Source organism: Ambystoma mexicanum, chromosome 12 (genome assembly GCF_040938575.1).
Source record: "Ambystoma mexicanum isolate Mex_15411 chromosome 12, UKY_AmexF1_1, whole genome shotgun sequence".
Taxonomy (NCBI): Eukaryota; Metazoa; Chordata; class Amphibia; order Caudata; family Ambystomatidae; genus Ambystoma; species Ambystoma mexicanum.
In genome coordinates, this window is record NC_090936.1 from 1,050,030,046 (window position 1) to 1,050,055,999 (window position 25,954).

The 25,954-nt window shown below is 45.0% G+C and overlaps 1 protein-coding gene across 1 annotated transcript; it reads left to right on the top strand.

Annotated features, from left to right (window-relative positions):
• The first annotated feature begins 558 nt into the window (after positions 1–558).
• LOC138514715 (zinc finger MYM-type protein 1-like) lies at positions 559–23,779 on the top strand. Its single transcript, XM_069630117.1, has 4 exons — positions 559–1,064; positions 1,353–2,017; positions 23,578–23,642; positions 23,756–23,779. The coding sequence occupies exons 1-4, from the start codon at positions 559–561 to the stop codon at positions 23,777–23,779; spliced, it is 1,260 nt and encodes a 419-aa protein (XP_069486218.1).
• Positions 23,780–25,954: the final 2,175 nt, after the last annotated feature.

The following is a 25,954-nucleotide window of genomic DNA, read 5'->3' on the forward strand; positions in this document are numbered from 1 at the left end:
GAAGAATTGCCGGTTCAAGATTTGAGAAGATGTGAAAGTGCTGATACCTCCATCAGTGTGAGCTATAGTGATCCTGCTACCTGGGACACATTTCCCTCCAAAAGCAGTGATCATGTCCGACAAATCCTGGTAGAACATGGGCCAGAACAGGTTATGCAGTTTCTTTTCCCTAAAGATAGAAACAAAAGAAAGTTTTCCTCAAACTTTTACAAATGGAGACTTCCCAACGGAAATGCTGTGCACCGTCATTGGCTCCAGTATTCCATATCAAAGGACGCAGTGTTTTGTTTCTGTTGTAAGCTGTTTAGCAGTAATCCAGCCAATGCCTCATCTCTTGCTAATAAAGGGTCAAGGGACTGGAAAAACATGTCTGCAATTCTAGCAGCGCATGAAGAAGGTAAGGAGCATTTAGAAAATATTCAAAAGTGGCAGGAACTGTCACCGCGAATGAAAAAGAAGAAAACAATTGATGAAGAAAATGTGTGCCTCATTAAGCAAGAAGAGAAGTATTGGCAGCAAATCTTAGAATGACTGATTGCTTTAGTAAGAGTTCTGGGTATGCAAAATCTGGCCTTTTGTGGAACACATGAAAAACTGCATACATTTGGTAATGGAAACTTCCTGAAATTTGTTGAATATCTAGCTTTGTTTGACCCACTGATGAATGAGCATCTTCGTAAAATAACAGACGAAAAGACACACATTCACTACTTGGGGAAAGATATAGAAAATGAACTGATTCAGCTTTTAGCCACAACTATTAAAGAGGAAATCCTAGCCTCAGTTCAGGCTGCCAACTACTTTTCAGTCATTCTAGATTGCACACCAGATGTCAGTCATGTTGAACAAATGACAATGATAGTACGCTACGCGACCACCATGTCAGTGTTGGATTCTGATCATTGTGATGCTGTGTGCATAAAAGAACATTTCTTAGGGTTTGTGCCACTAAAAGAGACAACTGGAGCTAATATGACAGACACTATTCTCCACCAATTACAAGAAATGTCTTTGCCCATTGAAAACTTGCGTGGCCAAGGCTATGATAATGGAAGTAATATGAAGGGGAAAGAAAATGTTGTACAACGTAGAATTTTGGATGTAAATCCCTGTGCTTTGCATGTTCCTTGCAGTGCACATTCTTTAAATTTGGTTGTTAATGATGCAGCTAAGTGTTGCTTGGAGGCAACTGCTTTCTTTGACATGGTACAATGGACTTATGTGTATTTCTCTGGTTCAACACGCCGTTGGGAAGTTCTAAAGCGCCATGTTAAAAATCCTACATTGAAACCACTGAGTGACACAAGATGGGAAAATCGAATTCATGCCTTGAATCCGCTCCAATATCACCTGGGTGATGTTTATGATGCACTAGTTGAGATATCAAATGACACTACGCAAACAGGATCATCTGGTAATAATTCTCGCATAGATGCCCAATGTCTTGCAAAGGGTATTTCTAGCTTCAAGTCTGTAGTTTCCCTTGTTGTGTGGCATAACATTCTCTTTGAGATAAATGTGACAAGCAAACAACTTCAGACAAAAACACTTGATGTTCGTGATGCTGTAAAACAACTGGAAGAAACAAAGAAGTTTCTTAGTGGGTGCAGGAGTGATGAAGGGTTTGAGAAAGTACTTATCAATGCACGTAAACTTGCAGAAGAGTTGGAAATTCCTGCGTGCTTTGAACCTGTTAATTCTGTATGTGTTCGAAGAAAGAAGAAGCAGTTCACATATGAAGCAGATGATGAGCCTATTGAAAACCCCAAGGAAAATTTCAAAGTTAACTTCTTTTTTGCAATCATTGCCACAGCCCTTCAATCTGTAGAAAAGAGATTTACTCAAATGCATCAAATTAGTTCTGTGTTTGGCTTGCTTTATAACATACACAGTTTGAATACTGAGGCAGCACATCAAATCTTTGACCACTGCTTGAAGCTAGACAACATGGGGACTCTGTTAGGCGGAAACCTGTGCAGTTCCCTCTGGGACCACTGCAAAAGATTTAGGACTACAGGTGTTTGGCAGTAAACCCACTTGGTAGCAGTCTGTACCACACAGATTCACTTGGTAGCTGTGGCTGAGCAGTCAGACGTTCCTCAAGAAGAGTTAGGCAGTATGTGGAGTATACAAAATAGGGCAATTTACACCATAGAACAAGCAAACACGGAACAGAGCTTCGGTGTAAAGATATATAGTTATTTATTTACAAAAACACATCTATGAAAAACACTCTGGCACTAATACGGTAAACAACTTCAATTACAATTACTATAAGTAAATCAATCCCCCTAACAATAGTTCGACAAGTCTAGGTTCTAGGCACCACTTATTTGCAGACAGAGGTGAATGCTTTTACCTAGATGGCACTCTAGTATTCGTTAGGATGGGAGAGAAAAGGCAGGGTATGAAATCAACTCGGTACCAACACTTTTACGAACAAATGCAAGGCAAGTAAGGCAGGGTCTACTGTAGATCGTAAAGTTCAGAGGCCAGGCCCACTCGGAGAGAGGCAAGGCGATATGTCCCAAAAAGTATCACAGTGGAAATGCACTTCGAGTCTTTGTCGCAAATTGTTATCGAAAGATTGGACCAGTTCAGAACAGAAAGTTTAAGAAGGCTTGGAGGCGACCCAATGGAGAGGCGAGGATTAAGACACCTCACACTACCCGTCAAAAAGGGAAGCCAAGTGGACACGGTACCTTGTATGTGGAGAGACAGCTCTGGCGGGGGCAGTTGTTCCTGGTGGTGGATGCAAGTTGGGCTTTGCCAAGAGAAGAGATGATCTCGTCGTCGAAGGAAAGTTGAAGATCGTTGCACCACCAGGGAAGAGACCAGCCGCGGAGGGCTCCGTCACAAGGCAACACCTTTTGGCCGCGGTATGGGCTAGTGGCTATCCGGTTACCGGGGTGCTCAGCACGGGCAATTCGACCACTACGCCCTGGAAGCGAAGAAAAAGCAAAGGGGACTGGTTGTTCCCACCAGTCAGGGGAAGAAGACTCTCCAGCCGGGAGATCTCCTCTGTCGTCGGGAAGTGTTGAGACGGTTTCGCAGGGCTCCACCGGAGGTGTCGTCGTTGCAGGTCGGCTCAGCTTTACCCTTGTCGGATTCTTAGGTCCTGTGGCGACTTCTGAAGATCCAGTCCCAAAAGCCCTGCTTTTATGCAGAAAACCCCCATTCATTCAGCCTAGCTGTCATTCAAAACACACTAAGTGGTGAGCGGGGTGGCTCACCACTTGGGCCAATCACACCAGAGTGCGACTTGAGTTGGCAAGGCAACTCAGTCCAGGGTGCCTAAACCCCCTCCCACACCCGCTGTTGTACCCAGACAGAATGGCACCACTTTGGAGGGCCTCTGTGCAGAAGCCCGCCAAAAGTGAAACAAAGGGCTCAACCTTTGGTTTAGGAGTCACAGAGACGAACACAGACGCCATTTTAAAAACCGAGTTCTGGCAGAAAATACCAACCGATAGATTTATTTAAGATAAATAAACCAGTGGTATGTTAGAGATTAACGAGAAAAAGTATTAACCTCCAACAATGGGAAGAATCCCATAGAGTTATATTCGGGGTCGAATATAACAAGTAGTTTCCACTGCCACCAGCCAAAACTCGACGAGGGGGGACGGGACAGTGCCCCCTCGAATAACAGACCCAGGGGCAATCGAATTACCCCTACTAGTACGTCCACAATAGGATGGTTTGTACTAGTTCTGTTAGTAAATTTAGGTCTAGTAAAGCCAATGGTGACTTTACATGCCCTGGGAGACAGTAGTCAGTCCCAGGGTATGGAGTCTATGGTGGGGATCCTCTAGGACGCCCCAGTGTTACGGCACGGAGGGTGTGGTGTAACACACATAGAAAAACATATGAGACCCTATGGAGTAAAAGACCCCATAGCCCATAGAATACATTGACATTCAAAGGAATTAACCACATTCATTGAGTGGGAGAAAAAGAGTCTCACTCTTGGCAGGATGGAAAAAAACAAACTCCAGACATCCAGCAAAGCTGCTGGGGGACTCACTAGGTTAGGAAATTCAGCCCAAACAGAGAATTCTCCCTAACACTCGCCCTCTTCCCCCAGACTAAGGGACAGGAGGATTTAATCCACTCCTGGATGAGTCTCATACCTCTAGTCGATGACATACATCCTAGAGAGACCATCAGCATTTTGGTGGTGACACCCTGACCTGTGCTCAATGGTGAAATCAAACCCTTGCAGGCAGATCGACCATCTCAGTAGTTTTGGGTTTTCCCCTTTCATTTGCATTAACCATCTCAAGGGTTGGTGGTCAGTCTGAATGACAAAAGTAGAACCATACAAGTATGGCCTAAACTTCTTCAGAGCCCACACGATAGCAAAGCATTCTCTTTCGATTGTTGCCCACCTTGTTTCAGGATCCTTCAGCTTGCGGCTGATGAAGCAAACGGGGTGCTCCCTACCTTTCCCATCCAGTTGACTGAGTACGGCACCTATTCCCACATTTGAAGCATCTGTCTGCACAATGAAAGTTTGGTGGTAATCAGGAGCTCTGAGTACTGGGGCTTGGCAAAGAGCCTTTTTCAGGTTTTCAAAAGCCTGATTGCACTCCTCGTTCCATCTAACCTTTTTAGGAAATTTGGGAGAGGAGGTGACATTCAAAGGAGAAACTATGGTCCCATAGTTCTCAATGAAATTCCTGTAATACCCAGTGAGGCCTAGGAAGGCTCTCATTTGGGTCTGAGTAGTAGGTGTTGTCCAATTTTGCACAGCTTCAATCTTACTGAGCAAAGGCCTTATTTCTCCACCTCCTACCTCATGTCCAAGATAGACTACCTTACTCTGTCCAATTTGGCATTTACTCACCTTTATGGTCAGATTGGCTCGTCCAAGAGCCTGCAAAACATCTCTCAGGTGGGTTACATGTTCTTCCCAGGAATTGATAAACACTGCTATGTCATCCAAGTATGCCATGCAGAAGTCCTCCATCCCATGCAGAACCTGGTTTACCATCCGTTGAAATGTAGCAGGTGCATTTTTCAATCCGAAAGGCATTACCTTAAACTGGTATAAGCCAACGGGGGTAGAAAATGCAGTTTTCTCCTTGGCATGGTCTGTTAGGGCTATTTGCCAATAGCCTGACGTCAAGTCAAATGTGCTGAGGAACTTGGCTGTGCCAAGTTTATCCACCAACTCATCTGTTCTTGGCAAAGGGTGGGCATCAGTCTTGGTGACTGCATTAAGAGCTCTATAATCCACGCAGAATCTAAGTTCTTTAGTTACGGCCTTTGGTACTAACACTACTGGGCTAGACCATGGACTAGTAGAGGGCTCTATTACCCCGAGATCAAGCATCTTACTGACCTCACCTTTGATGTGGGTTTGTACATTTCTGACATTCGGTATCCTCTGCTTTTGACTGGCAGACAGTCACCAGTGAGTATGTCATGCTGGCCCCAAGGGGTCAAGCCTGGTGAAAGCGAGAACAGAGAGGCAAACTGATTTAACATAGATTTGCACTCTTCTTGTTACTCGGGTGTCAGATTTGAAGAGAGATTTACTCCTTCAATTTTTTTGTCTAAAGGTAAGCCTCTGAGGAGATCCGGAAGAGCTTCACTCTCTTCTTCTTCCTCTGATGATGCTAGAAGCAACGCTCCTACATCAGGTCTTGAGACATACGCTTTGAGTCGGTTGGTGTGGAAGACTGTCGGAGCCTCCTTGGGATTGCCCAAGTCCACCAGATAGTTGACCTCTCCGAGTTTACCCACAACTCTGAAGGGTCCCATCCATTTGTCTTGCAAGGCCCTCTGCCTTGTTGGGATCATAACGAGAACGAGCTGGTCTTGAGCGAACTCAACCATGTTAGCCTTTTGATCATGCCTGTGCTTGACCAATGCTTGTCCAGCTTTCAAGTTATCGCTTGCTTCTGTCATCATGTGCGACATTCTCCTCCGGAGACCTATCACGTAGTCAGTCACTCTGACTGGCTTGGGGGAAGGAGCACTCTCCAACCCCTCCTTAATCAGGGCCAATGGACCTCTGACGGGATGACCATAGAGAAGCTCAAAGGGAGAATAACCTACTCCCTCCTGAGGGACTTCTCTATAAGCAAAGAGAAGGCATGGCAGTAGAAGGTCCCACTTGCGTTTAAGGGGTTCTTCTAAAGCACCTATCATGCTCTTCATGGTTCGGTTGAACCGTTGTACCAACCCATTGGTTTGGGGGTGGTAGGCTGTTGAGAACTTGTAAGTAACTCCACAGGTTTTCCACATAGCTTTCATGTAGTGGGACATAAAGTTTGACCCCCTGTCAGAGATTACTTCCTTAGGAAACCCGACCCTGGTAAAAATACCAAGGAGGGCCTTAGCCACAGCCAGAGCTGTAACAGTCCTCATAGGAATTGCCTCAGGATACCTAGTAGCATGGTCTACTACAACAAGTATAAACCTGTTGCCTGAGGAGGTTGGAGGATCGAGGGGACCAACAATGTCAATCCCTACTCTCTCAAATGGGACTCCCACAACTGGGAGAGGCACTAAAGGTGGCACATTCTTGGAGCCAACCTTACCAGAGGTCTGGCAGGTGTGGCAGCTCCTGCAGTGTTTTTCTACTTCGGCCCCCATCTTCGGCCAATAAAAGTAGAGAGAGAGCCTTTCCTTAGTCTTCTTAAAACTCAAGTGACCAGCCAAAGGAATCTCGTGGGCTAACTGCAAGAACTGTGGTCTGTTCTCTTGGGGCACTACAAGTCGTTTGTAGTCTCCAGGTGCAGACTTGGTCGGTTCACTGTAGAAGAGGCCATCTTCCCAGTGCAACCTGTATTTCCCAGGCTCTTGCCCTTCAGCCTGAGCTGCTGCCTGGTGGCGAAGACCTTCCAGAGTTGGACATTCTCTCTGTCCCTTACTGAAGTCTGCCCTGCTGGGTCCACCTTCTGCCATTAAAGACTGCAGCTCAGGATGGTCAACAGGATCCAGATCTCCAATGAGTTCCTGGCATTCCATTAGCTCTTCTTCAGAGTCTAATTCTACCATACAGGGTTGTACCTCCCTCTCAGCTCAGCTGGAGGGGGAGTTACGGGTGTAACTTTGGACAACCGCGGGGAAGTCCTTGTTGGCTGCACTGAAATGCTGGCTGCTGGTTTCGGTATAGAAGTCTTAGGTTTCTTTGAGACAGCAGCTGACAATTCCAGTGGAGCAGGAGTGATATCTTTCTTCATCATCTCCTGGAGAGTACATCTCATGGTTCTCTCCCTTGCCGGTCTGGTTAGCTCCTGTAACCATTTACTAGGAGGTCTGGGGGTATGCGACACAGCTCTGAGAGTTTTCAAATCGTTACCCAACAGAACGCGTCGTGGTACCTCACTCTGTATGCTGACAGGTATCTTCACAGTCATGTCGTTACACTGGATGAGAACTGGTAATTGGGGAAGCATCTGCACAGGCCCTCCAGCTAACTTGGTGAGGCGTTTGGGTGCCTTAGCAACATCCTCAGCCTGAAAAAATGATTTATGCACCACAGTTATGCTGGCCCCAGTGTCCCTAATGGCAGGAGTCTCCTGACCATTCACCTGGGCTCCGTCACAAGGAATCACCTTTTGGTAGCGGTATGGGCTAGTGGCTATCCGGTTACCGGGGTGCTCAGCACGGGCAATTCGACCACTACGCCCTGGAAGCGAAGAAAAAGCAAAGGGGACTGGTTGTTCCCACCAGTTAGGGGAAGAAGACTCTCCAGCCGGGAGATCTCCTCTGTCGTCGGAAAGTGGTGAGACGGTTCCGCAGGGCTCCACCAGAGGTGTCGTCGTTGCAGGTCGGCTCAGCTTTACCCTCGTCGGATTCTTAGGTCCTCTGGCGAATTCTGAAGATCCAGTCCCAAAAGCCCTGCTTTTATGCAGAAAACCCCCATTCATTCAGCCTAGCTGTCATTCAAAACACGCTAAGTGGTGAGCGGGGTGGCTCACCACTTGGGCCAATCACACCAGAGTGCGACTTGAGTTGGCAAGGCAACTCAGTCCAGGGTGCCTAAACCCCCTCCTACACCCCCTGTGGTACCCAGACAGAATGGCACCACTTTGGAGGGCCTCTGTGCAGAAGCCCTCCAAAAGTGGAACAAAGGGCTCAACCTTTGGTTTAGGAGTCACAGAGACGAACACAGACGCCATTTTAAAAACCGAGTTCTGGCAGAAAATACCAACCGATAGATTTATTTAAGATAAATAAACCGGTGGTATGTTAGAGATTAACGAGAAAAAGTATTGACCTCCAACAATGGGAAGAATCCCATAGAGTTCTATTCGGGGTCGAATATAACAAGTAGTTTCCACTGCCACCAGCCAAAACTCCACGAGGGGGGACGGGACAGTGCCCCCTCGAATAACAGACCCAGGGGCAGTCAAATTACCCCTACTAGTACGTCTATAAAAGGATGGTCTGTACTAGTTCTGTTAGTAAATTTAGGTCTAGTAAAGCCAATGGTGACTTTACATGCCCTGGGAGACAGTAGTCAGTCCCAGGGTATGGGGTCTATGGTGGGGATCCTCTAGGACGCCCCAGTGTTACGGCACGGAGGGTGCGGTGTAACACATATAGAAAAACATATGAGACCCTATGGAGTAAAAGACCCCATAGCCCATAGAACACATTGACATTCAAAGGAATTAACCACATTCATGTCCAAGAGTGGGAGAAAAAGAGTCTCACTCTTGGCAGGATGGAAAAAAAAAAACCTCCAGAAATCCAGCAAAGCTGCTGGGGGACTCACTAGGTTAGGAAATTCAGCCTAAACAGAGAATTCTCCCTAACAGACTCGAAGGACATTGATGCATCAGATTTGTGCAATGAATTGCAAGTAATAACAAGGGAGCCTTCTCCCCCCACCTACAGGACCCAGGAGATCGTTGTGACCCCATCACCCCCCCCACGCTCTGAACGAGTAAAGTGGGCTAATTTTTTGTACTTTGCCTGCTCTTGGCACCACATTTCTGTGAATCCGCCCCCGACCTCGCTAAATTGCCTAAAATCTTAATTTGGAGGCAGAATAACAAGGATCAGCCCAGGGGCTCCACCGGCCGCCATTGCCCACAACGTGATTCATGGCCTCCGCTCCGGTCAGCATTCAGCACCAGCAAGAAGCCTAGCAGTGTTCGCAGCCTGCTATTGGCTGCATCTCCAATCACCCGCCCTCCAGCTCACTGATAGGCGGTAGCCGAAGGGCAAGCCAAAGGGCCTGTCTGCATCTGTCCGCGTCGAGCAGCAGAGGAGCCTAGCATCCACCTCGTGTAAGTACCGCCTTGCACAGTTTCTTGGCGTAACACTAATGCCACTTTGCATAACTTTGGAACAGTATGCATGATAACATACACCCGTGGTATCGCATCGTCTTACCTGCACGCTGCCCGCCTATGTCCGCTTGGGTATCCCATTCTTAAGGAGGGAAACAAAACATTACGATTCCGGCATCGCATTACCCCACGTGTGTTCTTCTGCATCATTGGTACGTCTTGTCATGCCATGCCTGCACGTGTTATACCCAAACCTTTTATCCAACAGTATTGAAAATGTTTATACCTGCCTACACAGCGCACCCCAGAATACACTAGGATCACTGACCATAGATACTGGCTTAACCGCACATGTCTGCCAGTATACTGCATTCCAGTCCATATTGTGATTCTAAATTTAATTGGACACTGCTCCTGCCGTTACCTTGCGTTCATGCCTCTTGGACAGTGCATTTAAGCCTAGTCTGGGAACTCCGAACTTAGAAGTACTTAGTTGCTTTAATCACTCGTGCCTGTTGGTATACTTTATTCTAGTCCATATCGTGATTTTAAACTTAGTTGGTCACTACTGCCGTTGCTATTACAGAGAACAGTACATCAATGCACACCTGCCTATGTGCTGTGCCTATGGTCACTAACAGACCACTTGATTGTGTTGTGCCTTATGGTCGCTAACAGACAACTTGATTGTGTTGTGCCTTATGGTCGCTAACAGACCACTTGATTGTGTTGTGCCTAATGGTCGCTAATAGACCACTTGATTGTGTTGTGCCTATGGTCGCTAACAGACCACTTGATTGTGCTGTGCCTTATGGTCACTAACAGACCACTTGACTGTGTTGTGCCTTATGGTCGCTAACAGACCACCTGATTGTGTTGTGCCCTATGGTCGCTAACAGACCACTTGATTGTGTTGTGCCCTATGGTCGCTAATAGACCACTTGATTGTGTTGTGCCTATGGTCGCTAACAGACCACTTGATTGTGCTGTGCCTTATGGTCGCTAACAGACCACTTGACTGTGTTGTGCCTTATGGTCGCTAACAGACCACCTGATTGTGTTGTGCCCTATGGTCGCTAACAGACCACTTGATTGTGTTGTGCCCTATGGTCGCTAACAGACCACTTGATTGTGTTGTGACTTATGGTCGCTAACAGGCCCTATGCTTGCTAACAGACCACCTTGATTGTGCCACGAACAAACCCCAAACTTTCTGCAAGTGTTCTCATCCCGAATCTAGTATCTCCGCTAATAAACCCCAGAGCCTACAAGCATTAGCGCAGCTAACAGACTTTACCATACCCATAGTAGCCTGCACACATCCTTATCCGAACTATCTCAGCCTGGCTAGTACTCATCATGCTACCCTTCTGTATCATGCCCGAGTGCACGCCTTGTAGCAGAAATAGCTATATCTCTCTCAGCAATGGACTCGCCAAGATTGGCTGTCCCAGAAACTACCCCATTCCCTGCCCTACACCCGTCCTGCCCTCCCAACCTCCTTTCCCACATAGGGCACCCACTATCCACAGTAATAAAATCAGTATTACGCCAAGTAATCCTACACCTAACCTCATTGACCATTTTGACAATATCCGGAAATCACTGAATACGCTAGATGCCCTCTCGACAGCCCACCCTAACCTCATGACCCGTAACAATAGATTAGGCTCCAGACTCCCCACGCTACGCAACAAATTGACCAACAACACCATAACCAAAGTCACTAACAAAAATATCTCTGCAAATACTACACATCTCAAAGGAGCCCTACTCAATGTTAGATCCCTTGTTGCTCACCCCACAGAAATTGCCGACATTATCTGCTCAGCTAACCTGGATTTCCTCGCCACTACTGAAACCTGGCTTCATGCCGCAGCAGGTCCTGCTCTAACCCTCGCGGTTCTAGATAACTATTCCATCCTTAGGGCTGACAGACCTAATGCCTGTGGAGGAGGTGTAGCACTTATATTCAAATCCTCGCTTGACATCAGATCTGTAACTTCCCTTCCTCTCAACTCCTGTGAGCACCTATCCATTAAAATTCAAACCACTCCTAAAAACACCATTTCCCTGGAACTAATATACAGACCTCCTGGTCCGATAGGTTCCTTTGAGGAAGATATAACCTCCCTCATAGCGGAAAAATCTAAAACTTTATCTCAAAACATCATCCTAGGTGACTTTAACTTAGGTTACAACGATCCTCACGACTCGCCAGCATCCTCCATTGCCAATGCCCTTTGCGAGCAGAACTACATTCAATTTAACTCCCTACCCACACATCAGAAAGGCAGAACCCTAGACTGGCTCGCTGCCCACAACTGCAACATTATCTGCAAAGACCCCTCCAACCACTCATTTGGACCGATCACCTCCTACTTTCATTCGACATCAGCACCAATAACCCACTCCACATACAGTGCCCACCTGCACTAGTATGTCTGACGAGAAATAAGCGGAATATCACCGCTGAAGCCCTTATCCCACTGTTTCTACCCACCCTAAACATGATACCGAATTCATCGGACCCTAACTTGTTAGTAGACATCTACAATAACGCCATGACCAAAGCTGTCGACCTTGTTGCCCCTCTCAAACTACGCAAAGGTAAACCCAAAGTTCACCTCAACGCCTGGTACACACCTGAACTTAAAATATTAAGAAATAAAAAGTCCAAATTTGAAGCCCTCTGGAAAATGAACCCTACAGAGGAACACAAAACCAATCTTACCAATGCATCCTCCCATTACAAAAAGGAAATCATTCGCACAAAAAAGGAAACCTATAACACAAGAATAAGTAATGCTAGTTCCAGTAACAAAGAATTATTCTCCATCCTGAAAGAGTTAGAAAATCCTAATCCACCCATGGACACATCCGTGAAGGACCAACGCTGGTGCACTAGCATCCAAGATGCCCTGGCGAATAAAATCACTGGACTCCAAACTAAAATTGAAAATAAAAGACTTCAATTGTCCAACAGTAGCCCCACACCTAGCCCCCCTAACCTTAGCCTACCCATTACACCTAATGTTAACCATGGCTTCACCTTCAAAAAAGTAACCGTATTAGAAGTGCAAAAAATCATAACCTCCCTCAAACCATCAAACTGTAAAGGGGATAGTTGCCCTGCACAGATTATAAAGGATGCAGCCAGAGACCTCACCCCCTTCATTTCCAAGCTCATAAATGTGTCATTCTCTACTAACTCGGTACCCGACAATCTGAAACAGTCATTTGTCCTCCCGCTTCTAAAAAAGCAAACCCTGGACCCAGCCATCCCTACAAATTACAGGCCCAGCACAACCGTCCCCTTCTTGTTAAAAATCCTTGACAGAGTGGCCTAATTGCAAATTCAGCATTACCTAGAGGCCAACCAACTACTTGGATCACGCCAGTCTGGCTTCCGGCCACAGCATGGAACAGAAACGGCCCTTGTTGATCTTAAAAGTCAGATTGACGAAATCAAAGATAAGGGCAAGGCTGCTATCTTACTCCTTCTAGATCTCTCAGCAGCCTTCGACCTGGTTGACCACAAGATACTCTACAACCACCTCTCGTCTGCCGCCCACTTCTCTCCATCGGCTGTCTCGTGGATCCAGTCCTTCCTGGCCAACCGAACCATGAGAGTCTTCTCTCCAGTGGCAACAGCAGACCCCATCCCTATCACCTGCGGTGTCCCACAAGGCTCATGTGTTTCACCGACCCTATACAACATCTTTACAAAGCCTCTCTTTGAAAAACTGGACCGTCTGGGTGTCACCTACACAAACTACGTGGATGACACCCAGATACTCCTCACTATCTCGGGCAACTACATTATCGATGTAGCTAGGATCAACGAAATCTTCTCTGTCATTCAGGCATGGATGGCCACACATGGCCTCTGCCTGAATGACGAGAAGACTGAACTGCTCATTGTTGGTGCACCAAATAACCTACAAAAACTCAGTCACAACTATTCCAATATCATAATTGATGGCAAAACTATCCCGATCGCCAAAAGTGTGAAAACACTCGGTTTCTACCTTGACGCTAACACAAACCTTACTAAACAAGTCAATTCGATCGCCTCAGCCACTGCCTACACAGGAAAACTAATCAGAGCCTGCAGACCATTTATTTCCCCTAACAGCTGCCTCACGCTAGCTAGAGCTCTTATACAATCCAAGTTAGACTACTGCAACAGCCTCTACTTAGGTGCCAACCAAGCGATAATCAGCAAACTCCAAGTCCTTCAAAATAATGTGCTACGAGCAGCGCTAAACATTCCTAGGCGTGAGCACATCTCAGCTACCAGAACCACATGCAAATGGCTTACTATCCAACATAAAATCGATCTAAAATCCCTCTGCCTCACCTACAAAGCTCTCAACCACTTAGCCCCCCCTTACCTTACTAACAAACTCACCATGAGAACCTCCATCAGAACCACGAGATCGTCCAATACCCTATGTCTCACAGTACCCAGATTTACTTCCAAAAGAGCCGGTGGCTCAAGCTTCACTGTCCTCGCCTCCCAACTCTGGAACTCCTTGCCACTGAATATCAAGGAGTCCAAATCCTTCCAGTCGTTCAGGAAACAAGCCATTGGATGGCTCCTGTCAAAAAGCCAACCTTAAGTCTGAATCAGTTCAAACTGCATACAAACTGCACATGTCTCTTTTGTTATTTCTGCTTGCTATTACTCCCATTTCTGTATACTCTGTATATACCTGCCACCTTACGATAATTGTTCTCATTGTATATTCTGTATATACTTGCTACCTTACGATTATTGTTTCCATTGTACTGTACCAGTAACCTGTACCTGTGACCTGTACCAAGCGCCCACATACTCCTGGGTCCGGAGCACTATAGAAATAAATAAACATAAACATAAACAAGAAGAGTTCAAAATAGGTCATCCCCACAAGATGTACTGACATTTGTTTACAACAATAATCTGGCAAAGGGTATGCCCAACACATGTATCGCTCTCCAGATTCTCTTAACCCTGCCTGTTTCAGTGGCAAGTGGCGAAAGAAGCTTTTCAAAGCTAAAGTTGATCAAAAGTTATATTCGATCTTCTATGATGCAAGAAAGACGTGTTGGCCTCGCAACCTTGTCAATAGAGCATGGCATTGGTCAACACATTGATATCAAGAACCTTGTTTCCACATTTGCGAAAATGAAAGCTCAGAAAGTTCATTTCTAATGTGCTTTTTCACTTGTTTTAACACACATATTCTACAAAGTCACATGCATTCCTAGACACATGTGTGTTTTATATGTCTGGGTCACCAAAGCCATTATGTATCATTCATGATGGCTTTGGTGACCCAGACAAATGTTTCATGGTTTGTCAACATGTCGCCCACTACTTCTGCTGTTCTGTTTCTTGGGTTTGTGCATGGTTTTGGAGAGTCACTCACTGTTTTTCACTTTTTTATGTGTTTTAAAAATAAGAAACATATTGAAAAGTATTGCTGCATTTATATATATCATAGTAAGTAGTAAGTATTGGGACATGTTTAGTATTTTGTACCAGGTAGTGCTGCTTATGTGCTTACAGGTGTCTAATATGTATTACCAAAATCGTTTTCCTACTGTTTGTATTGTATACATATATTTACAGAAAGGATTAGATCCACATGCCTCAGTATTACATTTGTTGTTGCTATAGTATCATTGACTTGTTTAATAAACATGTATTTATGAGACACAGAGGCTTTAATTTGACTTCTGAAACCTAACACTGCGAGTGGACGTGAGGGTGAGGAAAGGGCAATGGAATCCATCCACAGCAGAAGCCGTTAGCAATGTGTTAGGTGGAGGTAATGGGTTTGCGGCAATCGGTAACAAAATGAGGACGGTTGGTTGAGATCGGTTAGGATCTTGAGTGTAGTGGGGGGGCACCAATCTGACAGTTTGCCTATGGTGGCAAAATTCCTTGCACCGGCCCTGCCACTACCTTAGAAGTAACATACGCGCAACATCTTCACCTGTCCACCTGCCCCTCCATATTAGAGCTTGGTGCCTCTTCCCTCATTTCCCTCCTCGCCTTACATTCCAACCTCTCCTGCAATTATGTTTTTTTTAAAACAACAAAAGAAAGGTTCCTTTAGGAACCACCTTTCACAGTTAAAAAATAGAACTAAAACGAACATCCTATAGACTCCATCAATTTCACATTTCTCAGTAAAGTGCATAGACTCAATACGTTTTTCCAACATTTCCATTAGCATTTTTTCTTATGCTATGGGAATAATGTGGCGTTCATCACCCGTTCCAGGGACTGGAACGGGGGATAACGGCTCGGTAGCCCAAGTTTTCGGCCCAAGGGAAGTGTGTCTGTGTGCGCCCTGAAGCCTGCGGTCTTCGGCGCGCTATAAATAAATAAATAACGAGGCCTCCGACCATTATCCTCCATTGCAGCCCATGAAATGGGGGATAAAGGCCATTAGCACCTCTGGTTCCCAAAGGAGGAAAAACAATAGATTTTTCTTCCTACAAGATGGCCACCATAGAAAGGGAAGTTGGGGCTCTGTTCAGAGCCCCTCTTCCATTTCAACCAATACCTGGCAACTCTTGCCCACTGCATTGCCATTTTCTGCCCCGATTTCCAGTGGTATGCGGATGACACCCAACTTATTCTCAGGCTTCCCTCGGCCACCTCTTCTCCTTTTCTCATCTCCGACTATCTATCTGCCATTCAGTACTGGTGCACCGCCAATGATCTCTGCCTGAATGCAGGCAAGACCGAGATCCTCCTCATCGGAACACCTTCACCCTCCTTTCCTGTCACTCTTTGGCTGGCCTCCCTCGGCCCTCCTCCTACCCCCACCTGCGAGGCTAAGAACCTTGGGGTCATCTTTGACTCTACGCTTTCCTTCTCTGCCCACATCTCTGATGTCTCTAAAAAAATCAATCTTCCAACTGCACCTCCTCAGAGGTATTCTGCCTTTCCTCTCCTTGCCCCAGAAGCTCAATGTGTCTCAAGCCCTGGTTCAGTCTGGCTTGGACTTTTGCAACAGCCTCTTTCTAAATCTTCCTGCTTCAACTCTCCACCCTTTGCAACTTATCCAGAACATGACTGCAAGACTTGTCCTTGGCCTCAAGCCCTGCAATCGTATCTCTCCAGCCCTGAAATCTCTCCATTGGCTCCCAGTGGCTGCAAATTTTAACTTCAAGACCCTTTGCATTGTCCACAAGGCTTTCTGGGGCCTGCGCCCAAAATACATTCAGCTCTCCCTTCGACAAATACCTTCCCTCCTGAGCTCTTTGCTCCTCCACCTCTAACTTCCCCAGGTTCAGTCTTTTTTCAAAGAAACAAGCTGGGGGGAGATCTCTGTCTTAGGCTCGGGCCTCGCTCTGGAACAGCCTCCCTGCCACTCTTAAACTTGAGGAGAACCATCTCTGGTTCCGGAAGCATCTTAATACCTTCCTCTTTGCTTCTGCCTTCTCTCCTCCTCTCCCCTGTTGATCTGTTCTGTCTTGGCATTGTGCACCTGCTCACCCTCTGACTTTCGGCCCTGGTACCCGTTCACCCTGCAACCCACCAGCACTGCCTGCTGGCAATCCCTTGCACTGGGGTCTGTATCTGTAACCCTACAGTCCGCGCCTGTTTTTCTGCACTTACCTGGCACACCCTGTCTGTTGCCTTATACCTAGCACTTGCCAGTTGCTGGCTGCACTACCACTGGTTGTTGCTCTTATTATTTATTATTTTTGTTTTATTTATTTATGTACTCCTTGCTCAGCACTTTCATCCACCCCCCACCCCTACCATGTACTTTCCCCTTCTTCCTCTCCCATGCACTTGCACGTAATCAATGTCACTGGGCCCAGTAAGATAGTTGTTTTTTTTTGTTCCTCCCTTGTTCCCCTCTCTTACCTTGTCGCGCTCTGGAACACTTGCATACGAGCGCGATACAAATAAAACATCAATATCAATATCAATTTCCAGGGCAGCCTGCAGAAGGTGAAGACAGAACCCTATGACCATATTACCACGAGCACATTTTTTTTTCCCTTGCAAACCTATCCCACTTTCGAATAACTTTACCACACAGCCGGTTCCAGGTGGACATGGCCACTTTAACATCATTTTTCGTCCCTCACAGTGATGGCCAGTAGCCAGATTGTCTGGGTCATGTGGCAACTGTCCATGGCCAGAGGCTATACCTCAGTCACCAGATGTATATCACTACTTTTTTGTACCTACTTTATGACACTTGTCAACAAATAAAACACGGGCACATTTGCAAAACCATGCTTTACGGTCTTTGCCAATGCTCCTTACACGAGTTTGCTTGAAATCCGCCTATGTTTTATTTTTTCAAAAGTGTCAAAATGGATGTACATACAATAGTCATATAACATAGCCCCCACTTAACAAAATCCATTCAGTCTTTACACAAACATTGAAGGGTGGGTCTATAAACTTTCTGAAAACGGTTGTCCACATTCGTCAAACAGCAACAAAGTTATAAGCCATCTAAAAATGTTGAGACCCCCCCTCTAATTTTGCCCCCTCTTGAGAAAATCCCACCAAACTTTACAAAAACATTTATATCTAGATTTAAAATCGTTTTGCAAACTTTTGTGCAGCTTCGTCAAATGGAACCACATTTATAAACCTTTACAATATTTTGAGACCCCCATTTAAATTTGTTCCCTCTTGACAGAACAGCTCCACACTTTCCAAAACCATTGCAAATCAAGTCTAGAATAATATTCCAAAATTTCATGCAGTTTCATTGAGTGGCGCCAAAGTTATAAGCAACGTGAAGTCTGTGAATCCAACATAGCGGGCGTTTCAAAAAATCGGACACACTTCACGCTTTTCACCTTCCAATCAGGCGGCCCATCCGATGTCCGGGGACATCACGTCGCCCTCTAGGCCAATCGGATGCCCATCCGCGGACCAAACAGGGAAGTGGGTGCCCAGACCGGACCCAGATATCACAAATTCTTTGTTCTATTTTTTGGTCGTTTTAAAAAAAAATACTGGACGGATTTACACCAAATTTACAAAAGCACACTTTCGGGACCAAGCCGCCGCTGCTGCCGTACATTTGGTGAAAATCCGTCCAGTGGTTTAGGCTGTAGGCATGAGCAACATTTTATTCCATTGCGTCTATGAAAGAAAAATAAATGTGGGACCCCCCTATAACTTCGGCCTGAAAATTCAGAGCGGGCAGATACTTTATTTTGCAAAGTTTGGTGAGGATTCGTCCAGGGGGAGCGAAGTTAAAAGCCGGCCAAAAAGTGTTCTTCCTATTTGTATTTGTATTTATTTATTTGTATAGAGTGTCAAGGCCCAGAGGCAACTGAGCGCTGTTCTTGGAAAAAATATGCATTTATACAGATAACACTAGTTATAAATAGAAATAGCGATATTACAGGTTCAATGGTTTGCAAAACATCTATACAATTAGATAATAAAGCTGATATAGTAATCATACATTGATACAGAAAATGGCATAAAGTATACAGATAGGCGAAAAGTATGTACAGAAGTAGTAACAGTGGTGAATGAGGTACGTTAGTGTCAGGGGGATATGATCCTGGTCTAAAAGCCAAGTTTTGGCCTTATTACGGAACACCGTGAAGGAGGGTTCTGACCTCATAGAGACGGGTAGTGTGTTCCATGTTTTGGCAGCCAGGACAGGGAAACTAACCCCGCCAGCTCGTTGTTGGTTAAATCTTGGTATGGTGACACTGTAGGACTGTGCTGATCTACTAGGTCGCGCTGATGTGTGTCGAACTATGGTGTCACAAAGGTATGAGGGCGCCTGGTTGTTGAGGCATTTGTGTGTTATTGATAAGGATTTGAGGTCTGTCATTTGCTTGATATTGAGCCATTTAAGGTTTTGTCTAGCTGATGTGATATGCTGTTTCCTAGGGATATTGCAGGCTGATCTGACTGCATTATTTTGCATGACTTGTATTTTGTTGATGTTATGTCCTAGGTATAGTGCATTACAATAGTCTAACTTCGATAGTACTAAGGCTCTTGCTACTGTAGTGCAGTTATTTGAAGATAAATATGGGCGACATGCTGTGATAAGTTTACATGTGTATTATGTAGCTGAGGCTAACGCATTTGTTTGTCTTGTGAGGGACAGTGTGGAATCAAGGTAGATACCAAGTGTTTTCACATCATTGGCAACTTTAATGATGTTGCCGTCAATGTTGAAGGTTTTGAATGACTGTCCTAGTTTGTTCAGGTTGTGTGGAGAACCAAGCAAAAGTAGTTCAGTTTTATCATCGTTTAAACATAAACCATGCTTGACCATCCATATTTGTATCATACTATATATGTCATTCAACTTTTTGCTATCTGGAGCGTAGTCACCGGTGATGGGTATGAGTACCTGGGTATCGTGCGCATAGTTTATATACGTAACACCCAGGTAATCAAGTATGTCAAATAAAGGCTTGGTGAAAACGTTCTAGAGTGGCGGGGACACACAGGACCCTTGAGGGACTCCACAGGAGACTGGTGAGGGGGAAGCTGATGCAGTGGCTTCAAAGACCCTCATGGATCTATTGCTAAGGAAAGATTTGATCGTTAGCATGCATGGAGAAGTGCGCTGCAGATGACAAGTGTTTACAGAGGATTTCATGGTTCACCAGATCGAATGCTGCGGATAGGTCGAGTAATAGGAGGAGGGAAGACTTTCCTTTATCTTGAATTTGTGTCTTTAAGTCTAAGAGTGCAGTTTCAGTCCTGTGTCTTGGTCTAAAATCTGATTGTCTTAGGCCTAGTAAGTTGTTAGTTTCCAAATATTGCTGAATTTGGAGGTATGCTGCACGGTCCAATATTTTTAACAAGAATGGTACCATTGTGATAGGTCTATAATTAGATGGGTTATTTGGATTTAGTGTAGAATTTTTCAAAGAGGGAGTACCCAAGCATCTTTCAAATTGGTAGGTACAATGCTTGATTCGAAGGATACATTAATAAATGTAGTGATAAAGGTAGCAAGTGCAGTAGTAGCTTCCTAATAATCGTAGCTGGGCAGACATCACCCTTACAGTTGGATGGTTTGAGTTTGAGTATGATTAACTCTACTTCTTTAATGGATAGAGGTTTAGAAGTTGAATTGTGGCAGGCTCTGGTCAGTGGTAGGAGGCGGTTTCTGTGGTAAGGCATGATCTATGAGATTCTTTTTAGTAGACATTTTATTGAGGAGAGTGATTTTGTCTTGTAATGCATTCTGAATATTGGTGCACCACAAGGTGTCCTTGGTGCAAGAATCAGGTGTAGGAGCAAGTGATTCCAATTCTTTGAGAATGTTGAACAGTTCCTTAGTATTGGAAATGGCTTTCGCAATTCGGTCGCTATAGTTATCTTTTTTACCCTGAATGATAGCTATTTTGTAATTGAAGGAGGCTGCTGTGAATACATCTTTATTTTGTTTAGAGGGGGAATTTTTCCAGGTAGTTTCTGCTGAGCGTTTCTCTTTCCTAAGTAACTTTAGATGAGGTGTGTACCATTTATTAATGTGGGTACAGGGTTTTGATTTCTGTAGTTTTAGTGGGGCTATTTTGTTGATGGCTTTGAGGATAGTTTCATTGTAAAAATTAACTAGCTCAGATGGATCTGAGAGAATGGTTGTAGGATGCGTTATAGGTCGTAGTAGTGGTAGCAGGTTTTCAAGTGTGAGATTACGTTTGCTTCTTGTCATGGATGCAGGGGCTTGGGCGGGTGGAGGTTGTGGTCTAGTTTTGTCAATGGAGAAGGTGATTAAGTGGTGGTCAGTCCACGCACATGGTGTGTTCGCCAAAACATTAATGCTGCAATTGAGGTCTGCCAGCCAGTCAAGTGTACGACCTTTGTTCTGAGTTAGACTAGTGATACGGTGAGTGAACCCTAGTTTAGAAATGGTATCCTTAAGGGAAGATGCTTTAGAGTCTTTAGGGTTATTCAACCCCAGGTTAAAGTCTCCTAGAATTATGATTTGGGATTTGCATTTTGTGTTAGCTGATAGTAGATGAGATATATCATCTTCGAATGTAGTAGTATTACCAGGGGGTCGGTAAATCAAATGCATGGTAATGGTATATGTGGCAGATGTAGATAGTTTAGCTGAGAGTAGTTCAGTGGAGGGTAGAGGCTGGTTGTTAATCATTCTTAATTCTAGTGTTGTTTTATAGATAAATGCGATGCTATGAGTTGAGCAACTTAACCATAATTACACGCCCGCTTCCGCAGGCTGTGTAATATATATATATATATGATCAGTATTGAGATTTGTCAGATTAGCGTCAAGAAAATATGTATCAATTGTTTGTTTTTCTAACTGATGACTCTCGAATATATCAGCATTCAGCTGAATGTCTCAGCCTGCCACTTTAAATATTTCCCTGCCAAAATTCCACTGCCAAGCGAGTTTCAGAATGCCACAATGAGTCCCATATTTCCATGCTGCAAGCAAGAGGGTCAGATATGACTTTGTTGCCCTAATGTCAGACAGTTTGTACTATGGTACAAACCCCAATATGATGCTCTTGGCAGAACTAGGCTTCTTGCAATGTTTCAAAAAAAGGTGTTTATCTGGCAATGTTTTCAAACATACACAAATTAACATTCTATTCAATTAATTGATTGGTCCAACACCTGTTCTACTCAAAATATGAGCTACTTCGGGGCCTAAGATCAATGATAATTTTTAGAAACCATGTATGGTCTATTGGTTCTAATTCAGACATAATGAAATTGTATGTTGAAGAAACAAAAAGGTTAAGATTTCAAATTAAATGTTTGGCAAAGAGCAAACACCGAGAAAAAATAACAACAAATAAGAGAAAACGATTTGAAAAGCTGATTAGTTAGGAAAATCTTGTACAAATTAAAAGAGAAAATGTTGCATCAGAATGAGTAAGTAAATTAAACAAGTGAGAACTGTTAGTTCCTGTTTAGTTGAGATACATTTTGTTGTATTTGGTTGCAAATAGTGCTTTTGATATAAGGTATTTATCGCTCTGGTATCTACATGGAATATTCATGATGGTTTGATATGGTCCTAATTGAGAATTGCATTTCCATTATATTTTATAACAATACTTTTTGTACCAAATGTAGATAGAAAATTGAAATGTGTGAAATTTCAGATTTATAAAATATGCCTTATCTCAACCTTACAGTTGAGTGCTATACTATGTATGTATTTAATTAATGTATTTTATGTTTTATATATGGCTCCACACACCCAAAGGTCTCATGGCACCCAGACAGACAAACAGATAAGAAAACAAAGAGAAAACAATAAGGGAGATCTAATTAATCCATACCTTTATTAAAAAGAGGAGTTCTCAAATTGTTTTTGAATTTTCATAGGGCAGGAAAGATTCTGAATTTCAGAGGGAAAGTCATTCCAAATTCTTGAGGCCCATGTATCAAAACTTGTGCCACCATATTTAACCAGTTTAAAACCAGGTTGACAAAGCAAAAGACTTTTGTTGGAGCGAAGTGTTCTGGTGACTGGCTTAACTTGTAGCAGGTCCATAAGCTATTGCGGGCCAAGCCCACAAATACATATTTCTGTGCCAAAGACATAACTTTATGGTGAATTCAATGTTTGACCGGAAGTTAATGAAGGGAACGTCTGAAAGGAGTTACGTGTTCCTTGTGTGGCTGAGACAGCTCCATTCTGAAGAACTTGCAATTTATTAAGGTTCTTCTTAGAAATTCCCTTTAGCATACTATTACAATAGTCAGGCCTGGAATTGACTAGAGCTGTAGCTGGAAGAGCTCTATTTTCCAATGTGTGATGCAGCCGAATTTGGTGGAGTAATTGTCACACTCACCTGTGTCTCTGCAGGAGCGATGGATGAGCCTCCTTTGACCCCGAGTTCTCACTTCCCCTGTTTTGCCCGGAGTAACACCTGTCAAATACAAGATGTACACTCAGACCAGAAATCCCCTGATTCCCCTTGCCCTTCCCTTCTTATTGTTTGTGCTGTGATGTCCCTTAAGGGGCTTACCTTGATTTTTAGTAGGGTGTGCACTCCATCGCAGGGGCGCGATTCACTCGTAGGGATGGTGCCAATATCTGTTGGCTGAGTTCTGATGCCACACGCTGTTATGTGCCTTCACAGCGAGGGAGAGTGTCCAATATGCCAGTTTCTTCAGTAGCTAAATAGTCCTGTCCACAAAGTGAACGTTGCGCGGTGGATGTTGAGTGTCCAGAATTGTCTGTATTGTCCTTATTTGCCAAGGTATGTTTTGGGTGAGTAGCGCTGCCTGTAGAAGTCAGCCGCTGGTAGGTATGCGCAGCGTCATAGGTTCGTGCGCACCAGGTAATGTCTCTCCTTTTCCTTGCAGGAATGGTTTATGGAGTGCTAGCGCCTCGAGACTGGGTTCAGCGCTACTGGAGACTTGGTAGTCTGGTAAGTAGAAACTGTGGTAAGAACGCACCGCATTATTGGAGAGTGCGCAGTGAATAATGCCACCACATTATTGGAGCGAGTGCAATGAATAATGTCTCTTCTTTCTTTTGCAGGGCTTTGAGCGCTCGGACTACTGACCTGGATTCCAGCGTAGTAAGAAGATTCGGTGAGTATGCAAGTGCGCGCGCTAACAAGTTCTTCTTTGTGCTTACAGGTGCTGGTGTAGGATTCCCCTCTTGACCGGAGAAGGCTGTGGCGTGGAGAAAGCACGAGGGTAGATCCGGAGCAGGTAAGCAGAAGCAAAATGATCCGGAGCAGGTAAACAGAAGCAGGATGATCCGGAGCAGGTAAGCAGAAGCAAGATGATCCGGTGCAGGTAAACAGAAGCAGGATGATCCAGAGCAGGTAAGCAGAGCATGTTGATCCAGAGAACGGCGAGTGTGTTGCTGATGCAGCTCACAGTAAACAACACGAAGCACTGGAAGAATCTTGGGTGTGGCTTATATAGCCAGCCACACCCAAACACTAGAGAGCTCATGATGTATCATGCACTTCCTGTTTGGCAACAGGAAGTGGTAACCAGGAAGTTACTATAAACACCAGGAAGGAATGAAAAGAAAGTATCTGCTATGGGCCTTTTGTGTGCCTAGGCCAGGCCTGCCAAGCCTCTACCCATCTTACCCCAACTACCTGCCTGGTACCCATGACAGTTTTCCCCCTCAAGATCCCTCCCAATGGTGTGTGTATGGGTTTTGGTTTATCCGGATAGTCCCGATGGAATCTTCGCACCAATCGAGGGGCATGCACGTGTGTGCTGGGTTCCCATGATCTTTCCTGCGGTCCGTAACCCTTCCAATCAATTAAGTAATACAGGGTCTTTCTTACTAGTTTTGAATCTAATATATTCTTTACCTCGTATTCTCGTTCTTCTTCCCCCACTTGTATGGGTGCGGGAGGTGTGGAAGTTCGAGTTTCTGGGTGTGCTGGTTTTAATAGTGACACATTAAATACGGGTGTATAAGCATATGTTGAGGTAACGCCAGTCTCATGGCTGCTGGATTAATCACTGCCTCAATAGTATATGGGCCAATGTATCTAGGCTGACATTTTTTGGGACCTTTTAAAGCAATGTGTCCGGTTGCCAGCCAGACCGAATCTCCCACTTGATAATCTGGGGCTTTTTGGCAATGGCGGTCAGCGTTTCTTTTCTGTGTTTCTTTGGCTTGCTGTAGGTTCTTGCTGGCCTCTCTGGCTGCTTTCATGATGCTGGCATGCAGATTCTTTACTGCGGGCATCTCTATGTTTTCTGGCGGGTCGTAGACAGATGTTCTGGGGTTTCGACCAAATATAGTAAAGAAGGGTGGTGCTTGGGTTGATGAGTGTGTTGAATTGTTGTAGGCATACTCTGCCATCCATAGTATTTCAGTCCAACTATGGCTTGTTTGGTGTAATAGACAGCGCAAATACTGTTCCATGGTCTGGTTTGTGCGCTCGGTTTGGCCGTCTGTTTGAGGATGGTGACTAGAAGACAGACGGATTTCTACTCTTGCCAGGGCACAGCATTTCTTCCAAAAACGAGATACAAATTGGCTGCCTCTGTCAGAAACGATTATGGTGGGGAATACACGTAACTTGACGATTCGGTCTAGAAAAACCTGTGCCAGAGTCAGAGCAGAGGGAATACCTTTCAGAGCTATGAAATGGGCCGTTTTAGAGAAGAGGTCAACTACTACGAGGATGGTATTATAACCTGAGCTAGGAGGTAAGTCAGTCACAAAGTCCATTGAGACTGTGTGCCAGGGCGCTGCTGGAATGGTGATTGGCTGAAGGAGGCCGGCTGGTTTTTGCCTGGATGTCTTGTGTTGTGCACACACCTCACAAGTGCCTATGTAGGTAGCAATATCCTCTCGCCAAGTTGGCCACCAATAAGATTTGCTTACTTTCGTCATGGTCTTTGCTATACCTGGATTGTCACAGGTTCCCCCCTTCTCACCTGTTTGTGTTCTTTCTTCGATGGAGTCTTCCTGCATACGCTACGGGTCTTATATAAGCCCGCGCAAATGTCCTCAGTTTCCAGCGTGCGTTCCATGATCCGAGTCCTGGATTGTTCAGAATGTCCGGGGATTCCTGGAAGCGGCAAAGCTTACACTCGGCAGAATGTACGCAGTGATCCGGGATGAAAGGAGGGCATGGGGAAAGGAGGAGGTCTAAATGGAGCCAGGGACCAGGAACAAGAAGTTAGCGAGAGCGAACTTCGGCAGCACTCGTCAACCACAGTAAACAGTAGCGTTGAGATGCGCAGAGCCGCGGGG